General features: G+C 28.7%; 2 protein-coding genes across 2 annotated transcripts; both read left to right on the top strand.

Annotated features, from left to right (window-relative positions):
* Positions 1–982: 982 nt before the first annotated feature.
* On the top strand, positions 983–5491 carry LOC119682309. Its single transcript, XM_038095717.1, has 3 exons — positions 983–1296; positions 3908–4205; positions 4269–5491. Exons 1-3 carry the CDS (start codon positions 1043–1045, stop codon positions 5475–5477), a joined length of 1761 nt encoding a protein of 586 aa, XP_037951645.1. The 5' UTR covers positions 983–1042; the 3' UTR covers positions 5478–5491.
* Positions 5492–8475: 2984 nt separating this feature from the next.
* On the top strand, positions 8476–13132 carry LOC119681715. The gene is made up of 4 exons (XM_038094980.1): positions 8476–8547; positions 8623–8947; positions 11559–11856; positions 11920–13132. The coding sequence occupies exons 2-4, from the start codon at positions 8694–8696 to the stop codon at positions 13126–13128; spliced, it is 1761 nt and encodes a 586-aa protein (XP_037950908.1). The 5' UTR covers positions 8476–8547; positions 8623–8693; the 3' UTR covers positions 13129–13132.
* Positions 13133–13711: the final 579 nt, after the last annotated feature.

Genomic DNA, 13711 nt, shown 5'->3' with positions numbered 1-13711 from the left:
CAAATGGATCCTGTATCCTCATCGCTGTCACAAAACAGTATTCTATACATATTTTATAAAAGCTTATATTGAATGCATTATAAAGTATTGTAGGCAGTGTGGCCACATCCCTGAAAAATATAATGCTATTTCGGCTTTAAAAAATGCTAAAAAAACGCTAAAAAAAAAAATAAAACTTTATGACGTTTTAAACACCAAATAAGAACATAATTAAGAATATTTTATTTATTTACAGTATATTACATTATCAAAAATTTAAAAAGAAGAATTTCTATGTAAATACATCTTCCAAATTGATATCGTATAATACTTCCTCATCTTGAACGGAGTTTCGTAAAGCATTATTTTCGTTACTGAATTTTTTTATCAATTTGCAGGGCAGTTAATAAGTTACCTGTTGCAAAACAAACTATCGATAAATAATCGCCTTTTTTGCAAAATAGAAGCAACAACAACGTTTAAGTATCGAGCAAACTGCATTGGCGCAATTTAGTGTTCAAAGTGAACTTGCCCAAGAAACAATCACTAAAAAAAGATAACATTTATCAAACACATTAAAGATAATAAGGGTATCTAGAAGCGAACTGAATTGTATGAGGAAATGCATTTAGTTTAAAGCGTCTAGTGCCTGAATGCGCTTGTCATATACTAAAGTTCTTGAAAATATTAAGTTAACTTATAATTCCACTTACAATATGCTTAGTGCGGAATACAAACTTATTGGGCAAACACAAAAAGGATATTTCAATAAAAATTTTGCAAAAATAATTTATTTATTAATAATTTTCTTTATTGTACTTTTATACACAAATTCTAACAATCACAATAATCCACCTAAAGATGGTATTAGCAATGAATTAGAAAGTGAAATACAAAAATGCAATTATGAAGCGAAAGGAATAAGAAAAATTGATCAAACTTGAAGCATAAAGCTTTCAAATGCTGAATAAAGTAATATATCTAATCCTCAGATAAACCAAAGTATTTCGTTAATACTACACATTGTAAAATACCATATGTGGATCCTTTTGATCCTTCCATCATGACATCATTTGTTAAGCAAAAATACAAAAATTGTTCGAATGATGTTTCGCTCATAACCGTCGTTTTCGATCGTTATAAACAAAAGTATTTATTGGAAGTTGAAACAGAAGCATATTTCTCTAAATATCAGACCAACAAAACACCAATTTTAAGTCCAATTGCAAGACTGGAAGAGTTTGAAGATCAGCTGAAATGTTGTTATAAACAAATAAAACGTTCTGGAAAAGGCAGAAAAGCTGATAAAACGTACAAGTAAGACCAATATAAATAAACTATGATTAAAATAATTAGTATTTATAATTTATAAATTCACTATTTTAGCTATTCACAGAATATAGAATAGTGAATTTTCGCACCTATCTCATAGCTATACTGGCAATACATAATAACATATGTTATTATGTCTTCTTAACTTATTGCCATGTGCTCATATTCATCAGAATTTTGCTGTTTCCCTTTCATATCGAATAGATGACAATAGAATATAGTTTAAGCTCAACAATAATATATTACATAAAAATGCATTCTCATATATACAATATAGAAAATTGTCTTCTAAAGTTCTTCTAGTAAACCAGGGTTATATCTGATTGATATTGGCAGTCGCGCCGGAGTATTCATTTTCAAATAATTATTCAGTTAAATTTTTGGTAAAATAATTTATTTTAATTACAAGAATTTTTAATAAATCTTAAAAATATATTTATTATCAGTATAACATATTATCATAACAATTAGATTGGAAACAATACATATCAAAACTTGAAGGCTGTTAAGGCTGATATGGATGAAGAGACATCAAAAATAAATGAATCTTTTCAGAAGTTTTGATGACTTCATTTTTAGATATTTTAAAAACTATGTATATCGGAGCGCATATACCAAAGATGAAACATTATTAAATATATTTGAATATCTTAAAACGGGATTTGAAAAAGTTTTAACTGATTATTATCTATGACTATTGGTTATGCTATAAGAATAAACCAAAAAATCGTTTGCTGATGTTACAAATACTCATATATCATCTCTTTTACTGTAATGCGAAATGATGTGTATTTACATGTTCACCCAAAATAATTATTTGGGACATACAGCTTTCAATCCGAAGAATATTATATCAAATTTTAGCGAGTCATCACCAGACATTGTCGGCATTCTTCGGTAGACGAGAATGAGTATTATATGCCATGACTAATAAGAAAACTTTGCTGTCAAGAGGGAAGAAGAAACCATTAAATACTCGTGTTAAATTATTATCAGATGAAGAATATCGCATACGTTACTAGAGCTTCTGCATCAAATCTACTAAGATTTCATATATGGAGAAAGTTACGAACGAAGAAAATTGAACCCTTTGTTTGGTATAACTACGGGTCAATTTGACCTAAGTCCGCCAACTGCCAATTTTAGAGTTCAACAACCATACTAACTTACCATCTACCTATCTAATAAGATAGTTAATAAATTAACGGTCGCAAAATAAAACAGCACATAAAATATATTGCTTTTTTGGTATATGAACTGATAAAGTTGAGTAAACTGCAGTTACGTACGTGCATAAGAAGCATTTATTAAAATATAAGAACTATTTAAAAGTTTTAAAATATTTAGAGTAAAATGTATATAAATAAATAAACTAAACATTAAAAAGCATTTGCCTCAAAGGGTCGCGTTGGTAAATACGGTAGTTTGGTGAAAACTAAAAATTAATGGCAAATTAAAAGTGTATTGCATTTCAAAAATGAATAATCGCAACTCGAACATGTCAACTGTGAAGTACAAATTCATCGATCAAACAGAAAACGACAATTCTGCTGAAGACCGTGAAAATAATTACAGAAAAATAATTTTATTAATATTTTTTTTTACCGTGTTCATATATAAATATTTGGACTGGAACAGTTTTGGTTACTATGGTCAAAGCGAACAAAATTGGATGCATTTAAAAAATTTTCAATTTAACAGTTCTATAAATAATGTGAACAGTGTAAAAATATATAAACTTAAAAATAAAAATAGTAGTCAAAATTACCCAACCCAACAGACTACTCCATTCGTACTGTCAGCTAAACCAAAGTACCTTGTAAATACGACACACTGTAAAATACCATATGTTGATCCTTTCGATCCAATTGTCATGGAGTCGTTTGAGAAGCAAACATATAAAAATTGCTCAAATGATGTTTCACTCATAAATGTTATATTCGATCGAAATATATTTAAATATTTATTGGAAATTAAAACAGCAGCATATTTCACTGACACAGCAAATTTGAGTGCAGTTTCAAGTCTGGAAGAGTTTGAAGATCAGTTGAGGTGTTGCTATAAGGAAATAGTGCGTTCAGGAAGTGGCGGCAATGCTGACGATTCATATGAGTAAGAATTATAATAATCTATTGTCTATACTGTTTTTTTCAATAACTGTGATAGGCTATCAATGGATCAGTGGACTGCAATTTTCAGGATATTCAAAATAACGTATGTTCATTTAGAAAACTGCATTAAACTGCTTTCTTGAGTAAACCGCTTTATAGCAGTCTTAATAGATTCAATATCGAACTTATAAAAAAATTCATAAAAGCACAATACCACTAAAATTTAAATTGTTTAAAATGTACTATGCTTAACTATTCATACAATTCTATCAAGTACATGTTTGCTGCAAAATCCAGTGAGTTATGCTCCTGAAAATATGAGGAAAAGCAGACAGAAATAAATTACTGAATGGTTAAAAAAAAATACATCAGTACGCTACCTGTAATTGTTTCGATTCACTCCTGTGTTTAAACGAATTATATACTTTATATATAAATTTTTATTTTATTATCGAATAAATAATAGTTATAAAATTTTATTTCAGTTTGTTACCCTGCACCCATTTCCACCAGTATTTTGTGGTGCCCGATCATATTGAATATATGATAGTTGAATGTAGTCTAAATTCAACAATAATACAAAAGGATGCATTCTCTTTTATACAATACAGAAAATTACCCTCTACTGTAAAAGCTGATAGACCGGCAAACAATACCAGAAAACCGAGTGTGTATCTGATTGGCATAGATAGCCTATCAAGTATTAATTTTCGTAGAAATATGCCACTTACGTTCAATTATTTTCAAGAAAACAATTGGTTCGAGCTGCAGGGTACAAACAAGGTAAAGTGTATATATTTGTTAACATAATTTTTTTTTATAGGTCTTAAAATATTTTTTTCATAGATTGGTGATAATACATTTCCAAATTTAATGGCTGTTATGGCTGGTATGGATGAGCGAACTACATTTGAACAATGCGATCCGACGAGTGTGGGTGGTCTTGATAAATGTAATATTATCTGGAACGATTTTAAAAAATATGGATATCGAACTGCATTTGCTGAAGATGAAGTAACGATGAGTACATTTAATTATGGTAGATATGGATTTGAAAAAGTTCCAACAGATCATTACCTAAGACCAATGTTATTAGCAATATCAAATAAACTGAATGTTACCGATTTGTATGGATTATTTTATTGTGTCGGTAGAAATCAGTATGCTGCATATATATACGACTATATGATGCAACTAGCAAATCGTTATCAGGAAGAACCCACTTTTGGTTTATTTTGGACAAACTCAATCAGTCATAATGCATTTGATGCTTCCTCAATAATGGATGGCAAAATGTTAGAATATTTTAAAACAATGAAAGCAAATGGTATTTTAGAGAATGCTATTGTTTTTTTCCTAAGTGATCATGGCATGAGATGGGGTTCGCTATTGCGTAAACCCAATGGGTTTTTGGAGAATCGTTTGCCGATGTTTTTTATATCATTACCAAAATGGTTTAAAAATCGTCATCCAGATATAGTAAAAGCGCTTCAAGTCAATCGACACCGCTTGACTTCATCTTATGATATATATATGACAATGAAACATATATTAGAGTTATCTGAGCCTGGAATTAAGTTACCTGCAGCGCAAAATTGCCCAAAATGTCAAAGTGTTTTTAAGGAAGTACCAGAAAATAGGACATGTGCCGACGCGGGCATAACAGAACACTGGTGCACTTGTACACTTTATGATATTGTACCAACTGATAATTCAATTATAAAGAATATAACAAATCAAATAATTAATTCGATGAACGAATATCTAGAGATGAAGAACATAAGTTCAATTTGTAGTAAAATAGAATTACGCGATATCAATAGCGCTTTAATAAAAATAGAAGAAAATGATGAGATAAATAGTCAACCAACATATAGAGTTGAGTACTCAGTTAACCCTAAAAGCGCCATATATGAGGCTTCGGTGGTATATGATTCACTGAAAAAGACAATAAAAATAAATGTGGAAGATATAAGTTGTCTTACTTCCTACGCAAAAATAGCGAACTGCGTTCAAGATAAGCAAGCAAAGAAGTATTGCATATGCAAAATATAGTTTATGAATGCATAACTATGGTATATGTATATATATTTAAAGATTAACTTATTTTATTATCTTTATCATTGTAAATAATAACTTATAAGATAACATTTATTGCAATAATAGTTAATAGCAGTTAATATAAAATTAATTTTAGTTGGGTTAAGTTTAAATTTGTATGTAAGACTTTATGTAAATAGACTGCGGATCCATTGCGTTATCCAAGGACTGCGATGAAATTTGGATGGTTAAGCATATGTATATCTTTAAGCCAAATAAATCTTAATTCATTTGAATTAATAACAAATAAATATTAGGTTTAAAATTAATACCATTTAATGAATAGAACATTAGTTAAAAAATATTGTTTCTCTGTTGAAGAACTTAGGAATGCATCCACAAAATATCTAATAAAATATCTGTTTTTTTTAATAATTATAGTTCTGTTATTTATGTTTTAAATTGCTTCAAATAAAAATATTGATATTGTACTTCAAATTCCTGAAGAACTCATTAAAAAACTATTATAAAAAATAATACTTACAAAATAAGTTCCACATAAAATAAAGCAAATATTTTAAATTGTTCCAATTAATTTTCAATTGTTTTCAAACACTTTATTCTTTAATTTGCTATTAAAGAGATAAGATACAATGAAATTCCAGAAGTAATTGAATCATATAAGCTGAATAATATATAAAATATGAAAAAAAATAGATTAATTTCTATTGCTTAATTAAGTCACTAATTTAATTAAGTCATTAATTTTAATTTAATCGTCAATTAACACTGGGACATGGATTTTCCATTAATCGATGCACATTATCCATTACATTGTAATTACGAAATATTTTGCAATAGATTTTTTTTTATTAAATGTAAAATCTAAACTAAATAATACAAGATATTTAAAAATGAGTTGAAATTAGTCTAGTAATTTAAACCGACATAGTAGTTTTACAATTAGTTATCAGATAAGTACATTTTAATAGTTATATTTACCACTTAAAATAACTTTTGTTAATTTTAAGCTGATAAAGTATCTGATATTTTACTTCCTGTTATCTATAAAATGCGATAAGAAATTATACAATAATTTATTGGTTAGTTAATTACTTCAAGCTTAAGTGTGATTAAGGGCCGTTTCCACAGTCATAACCCAAGTCATAAATCTAACTTAAATATGAATTTCGAAATCGACTTAAAACTGCCAATTATACATAGTTTTTAACATTAAAATTCACTATTATATCTTTTAATATTAGGTGCTTTCGGCAGCTCGCAAGTGTGGCAAAAAACAATAAGTCGCTGGCCTATAGTTGCTTAAATGAACACTACTTTCTCTGTCTAAGTATCTAATTGTGAAGTGGCCAAGCACTTCAAGCACTAAAGAAAAAAGTGTTAAACCTATTATTACTGCAATATTGTATATGATCCTTAATATCAAAGAGTTTTTAAAATTTTAATCAACTAAGAAGACTTTTTAAAGTTCCATGGTACATTAGAACGAATGACATCCTTAGGAACATCAAGATTGATCCCATCAAAAAGTACATAAAGGATAGAGCCCTGAAATTATTTCCGAAAACTGACAGATTTACCAACACCGCGTTATCAAATCTCAAAATAGTTACAGGCTTCTCGGGGACATATGCAGATCTGATAGTCAAGGTGTAAAGAGATACATATACATTTCTATAAACGTTCGTACTTTGCAAACAAGACATTCTACTTAGTGTATCGTTCCGCGGGCCAATACAAATCACTATACAGATTGGAGGGCCGCAGGAACAAAAACATATGTTCATACTTATTTTTGGAGAAAAATAAAAATACGATTAGAATGTTAAATTTCGTTTTATTAATTTATTAATTTCAAATCATTTACAGTCCTGCCTTAGCAAATAGAATAGACAAATTTCGTACTCGTTCCGGTTTTTATGAAAACATTTCTTGTTCGTTTCATTTACTTGCTGGGTAACACAAAATTTACCTAGTAAACAATCCAGTGTAAACTTTTATTACAAGTGTTTGCCTCAGTTCAAATTAATTGTCACGGATTCAGTTTTATGGAGCAAAATTTCTAAATTTTTTCAAAATTTTTCCTTTTAATCTTCCTTTGTTATTGTTTTTGATATGCTTTTGTTTGTGATTCTTAAACAGAACAGATCACGGACTGGACAGTATTCAAATGGATCCTGTATCCTCATCGCTGTCACAAAACAGTATTCTATACATATTTTATAAAAGCTTATATTGAATGCATTATAAAGTATTGTAGGCAGTGTGGCCACATCCCTGAAAAATATAATGCTATTTCGGCTTTAAAAAATGCTAAAAAAACGCTAAAAAAAAAAATAAAACTTTATGACGTTTTAAACACCAAATAAGAACATAATTAAGAATATTTTATTTATTTACAGTATATTACATTATCAAAAATTTAAAAAGAAGAATTTCTATGTAAATACATCTTCCAAATTGATATCGTATAATACTTCCTCATCTTGAACGGAGTTTCGTAAAGCATTATTTTCGTTACTGAATTTTTTTATCAATTTGCAGGGCAGTTAATAAGTTACCTGTTGCAAAACAAACTATCGATAAATAATCGCCTTTTTTGCAAAATAGAAGCAACAACAACATTTAAGTATCGAGCAAACTGCATTGGCGCAATTTAGTGTTCAAAGTGAACTTGCCCAAGAAACAATCACTAAAAAAAGATAACATTTATCAAACACATTAAAGATAATAAGGGTATCTAGAAGCGAACTGAATTGTATGAGGAAATGCATTTAGTTTAAAGCGTCTAGTGCCTGAATGCGCTTGTCATATACTAAAGTTCTTGAAAATATTAAGTTAACTTATAATTCCACTTACAATATGCTTAGTGCGGAATACAAACTTATTGGGCAAACACAAAAAGGATATTTCAATAAAAATTTTGCAAAAATAATTTATTTATTAATAATTTTCTTTATTGTACTTTTATACACAAATTCTAACAATCACAATAATCCACCTAAAGATGGTATTAGCAATGAATTAGAAAGTGAAATACAAAAATGCAATTATGAAGCGAAAGGTAATAAGAAAAATTGATCAAACTTGAAGCATAAAGCTTTCAAATGCTGAATAAAGTAATATATCTAATCCTCAGATAAACCAAAGTATTTCGTTAATACTACACATTGTAAAATACCATATGTGGATCCTTTTGATCCTTCCATCATGACATCATTTGTTAAGCAAAAATACAAAAATTGTTCGAATGATGTTTCGCTCATAACCGTCGTTTTCGATCGTTATAAACAAAAGTATTTATTGGAAGTTGAAACAGAAGCATATTTCTCTAAATATCAGACCAACAAAACACCAATTTTAAGTCCAATTGCAAGACTGGAAGAGTTTGAAGATCAGCTGAAATGTTGTTATAAACAAATAAAACGTTCTGGAAAAGGCAGAAAAGCTGATAAAACGTACAAGTAAGACCAATATAAATAAACTATGATTAAAATAATTAGTATTTATAATTTATAAATTCACTATTTTAGCTATTCACAGAATATAGAATAGTGAATTTTCGCACCTATCTCATAGCTATACTGGCAATACATAATAACATATGTTATTATGTCTTCTTAACTTATTGCCATGTGCTCATATTCATCAGAATTTTGCTGTTTCCCTTTCATATCGAATAGATGACAATAGAATATAGTTTAAGCTCAACAATAATATATTACATAAAAATGCATTCTCATATATACAATATAGAAAATTGTCTTCTAAAGTTCTTCTAGTAAACCAGGGTTATATCTGATTGATATTAGCAGTCGTGCTGAAGTATTCATTTTCAAATAATTATTCAGTTAAATTTTTGGTAAAATAATTTATTTTAATTACAAGAATTTTTAATAAATCTTAAAAATATATTTATTATCAGTATAACATATTATCATAACAATTAGATTGGAAACAATACATATCAAAACTTGAAGGCTGTTAAGGCTGATATGGATGAAGAGACATCAAAAATAAATGAATCTTTTCAGAAGTTTTGATGACTTCATTTTTAGATATTTTAAAAACTATGTATATCGGAGCGCATATACCAAAGATGAAACATTATTAAATATATTTGAATATCTTAAAACGGGATTTGAAAAAGTTTTAACTGATTATTATCTATGACTATTGGTTATGCTATAAGAATAAACCAAAAAATCGTTTGCTGATGTTACAAATACTCATATATCATCTCTTTTACTGTAATGCGAAATGATGTGTATTTACATGTTCACCCAAAATAATTATTTGGGACATACAGCTTTCAATCCGAAGAATATTATATCAAATTTTAGCGAGTCATCACCAGACATTGTCGGCATTCTTCGGTAGACGAGAATGAGTATTATATGCCATGACTAATAAGAAAACTTTGCTGTTAAGACGGAAGAAGAAACCATTAAATACTCGTGTTAAATTATTATCAGATGAAGAATATCGCATACGTTACTAGAGCTTCTGCATCAAATCTACTAAGATTTCATATATGAAGAAAGTTACGAACGAAGAAAATTGAACCCTTTGTTTGGTATAACTACGGGTCAATTTGACCTAAGTCCGCCAACTGCCAATTTTAGAGTTCAACAACCATACTAACTTACCATCTACCTATCTAATAAGATAGTTAATAAATTAACGGTCGCAAAATAAAACAGCACATAAAATATATTGCTTTTTTGGTATATGAACTGATAAAGTTGAGTAAACTTCAGTTACGTACGTGCATAAGAAGCATTTATTAATATATAAGAACTATTTAAAAGTTTTAAAATATTTAGAGTAAAATGTATATAAATAAATAAAGTAAACGTTAAAAAGCATTTGCCTCAAAGTGTCACGTTGGTAAATACGGTAGTTTGGTGAAAACTAAAAATTAATGGCAAATTAAAAGTGTATTGCATTTCAAAAATGAATAATCGCAACTCGAACATGTCAACTGTGAAGTACAAACTCATCGATCAAACAGAAAACGGCAATTCTGCTGAAGACCGTGAAAAGAATTACAGAAAAATAATTTTATTAATATTTTTTTTTACCGTGTTCATATATAAATTTTTGGACTGGAACAGTTTTGGTTACTATGGTCAAAGCGAACAAAATTGGATGCATTTAAAAAATTTTCAATTTAACAGTTCTATAAATAATGTGAACAGTGTAAAAATATATAAACTTAAAAATAAAAATAGTAGTCAAAATTACCCAACCCAACAGACTACTCCATTCGTACTGTCAGCTAAACCAAAGTACCTTGTAAATACGACACACTGTAAAATACCATATGTTGATCCTTTCGATCCAATTGTCATGGAGTCGTTTGAGAAGCAAACATATAAAAATTGCTCAAATGATGTTTCACTCATAAATGTTATATTCGATCGAAATATATTTAAATATTTATTGGAAATTAAAACAGCAGCATATTTCACTGACACAGCAAATTTGAGTGCAGTTTCAAGTCTGGAAGAGTTTGAAGATCAGTTGAGGTGTTGCTATAAGGAAATAGTGCGTTCAGGAAGTGGCGGCAATGCTGACGATTCATATGAGTAAGAATTATAATAATCTATTGTCTATACTGTTTTTTTCAATAACTGTGATAGGCTATCAATGGATCAGTGGACTGCAATTTTCAGGATATTCAAAATAACGTATGTTCATTTAGAAAACTGCATTAAACTGCTTTCTTGAGTAAACCGCTTTATAGCAGTCTTAATAGATTCAATATCGAACTTATAAAAAAATTCATAAAAGCACAATACCACTAAAATTTAAATTGTTTAAAATGTACTATGCTTAACTATTCATACAATTCTATCAAGTACATGTTTGCTGCAAAATCCAGTGAGTTATGCTCCTGAAAATATGAGGAAAAGCAGACAGAAATAAATTACTGAATGGTTAAAAAAAAATACATTAGTACGCTACCTGTAATTGTTTCGATTCACTCCTGTGCTTAATCGAATTATATACTTTATATATAAATTTTTATTTTATTATCGAATAAATAATAGTTATAAAATTTTATTTCAGTTTGTTACCCTGCACCCATTTCCACCAGTATTTTGTGGTGCCCGATCATATTGAATATATGATAGTTGAATGTAGTCTAAATTCAACAATAATACAAAAGGATGCATTCTCTTTTATACAATACAGAAAATTACCCTCTACTGTAAAAGCTGATAGACCGGCAAACAATACCAGAAAACCGAGTGTGTATCTGATTGGTATAGACAGCCTATCAAGTATTAATTTTCGTAGAAATATGCCACTTACGTTCAATTATTTTCAAGAAAACAATTGGTTCGAGCTGCAGGGTACAAACAAGGTAAAGTGTATATATTTGTTAACATAACATTTTTTTATAGGTCTTAAAATATTTTTTTCATAGATTGGTGATAATACATTTCCAAATTTAATGGCTGTTATGGCTGGTATGGATGAGCGAACTACATTTGAGCAATGCGATCCGAAGAGGGTGGGTGGTCTTGATAAATGTAATATTATCTGGAACGATTTTAAAAAATATGGATATCGAACTGCATTTGCTGAAGATGAATCATGGATGAGTACATTTAATTATCTAAAAAAAGGATTTGAAAAAGTTCCAACAGATCATTACCTAAGACCAATGTTATTAGCAATATCAAATAAACTGAATGTTACCCATTTCTATGGATTAACATATTGTATCGGTAGAAAACAGTATGCTGCATATATATACGACTATATGATGCAACTAGCAAATCGTTATCAGGAAGAACCCACTTTTGGTTTATTTTGGACAAACTCAATCAGTCATAATGCATTTGATGCTTCCTCAATAATGGATGGCAAAATGTTAGAATATTTTAAAACAATGAAAGCAAATGGTATTTTAGAGAATGCTATTGTTTTTTTCCTAAGTGATCATGGCATGAGATGGGGTTCGCTATTGCGTAAACCCAATGGGTTTTTGGAGAATCGTTTGCCGATGTTTTTTATATCATTACCAAAATGGTTTAAAAATCGTCATCCAGATATAGTAAAAGCGCTTCAAGTCAATCGACACCGCTTGACTTCATCTTATGATATATATATGACAATGAAACATATATTAGAGTTATCTGAGCCTGGAATTAAGTTACCTGCAGCGCAAAATTGCCCAAAATGTCAAAGTGTTTTTAAGGAAGTACCAGAAAATAGGACATGTGCCGACGCGGGCATAACAGAACACTGGTGCACTTGTACACTTTATGATATTGTACCAACTGATAATTCAATTATAAAGAATATAACAAATCAAATAATTAATTCGATGAACGAATATCTAGAGATGAAGAACATAAGTTCAATTTGTAGTAAAATAGAATTACGCGATATCAATAGCGCATTAATTAAAGTAGAAGAAAATGATGCCGTAAATAGTCAACCAACATATAGAGTTGAGTACTCAGTTAACCCTAAAAGAGCCATATATAAGGCTTCGGTGGTATATGATTCACTGAAAAAGACAATAAAAATAAATGTGGAAGATATAAGTTGTCTTACTTCCTACGCAAAAATAGCTAACTGCGTTGAAGATAAGCAAGCAAAGAAATATTGCATGTGCAAAATATAGTTTATGAATGCATAACTATGGTATATGTATATATATTTTAAGATTAACTTATAAGATAATATTTATTGCAATAATTGTTAATAGCAGTTAATATAAAATTTATTTTAGTTAGGTTAAGTTTAAATTTGTATGTAAGACTTTATGTAAATAGACTGCGGATCCATTGCGTTATCCAAGGACTGCGATGAAACTTGGATGGTTACGCATATGTATATCTTTAAGCCAAATAAATCTTAATTAATTTTAATTTATAACAAATAAATATTAGGTGTAAAATTAATACCATTTAATGAATAGAACATTAGTTAAAAAATATTGTTTCTCTGTTGAAGAACTTAGGAATGCATCCACAAAATATCTATTAAAATATCTGTTTTTTTTTAATAATTATAGTTCTGTTATTTATGTTTTAAATTGCTTCAAATAAAAATATTGATATTGTACTTCAAATTCCTGAAAAACTCATTAAAAAACTATTATAAAAAATAATACTTACAATGTAAGTTCCACATAAAATAAAGCAAATATTTTAAATTGTTCCAATTAATTTTCAATTGTTTTCAAACACTTTATTCTTTAGTTT

The sequence above is a fragment of the Teleopsis dalmanni genome, chromosome 2, assembly GCF_002237135.1.
Source record: "Teleopsis dalmanni isolate 2A chromosome 2, ASM223713v2, whole genome shotgun sequence".
NCBI classification, from domain to species: domain Eukaryota; kingdom Metazoa; phylum Arthropoda; class Insecta; order Diptera; family Diopsidae; genus Teleopsis; species Teleopsis dalmanni.
Note: the sequence above shows the minus strand (reverse complement) of the source record. Positions and strands in the feature narration are given on the sequence as shown.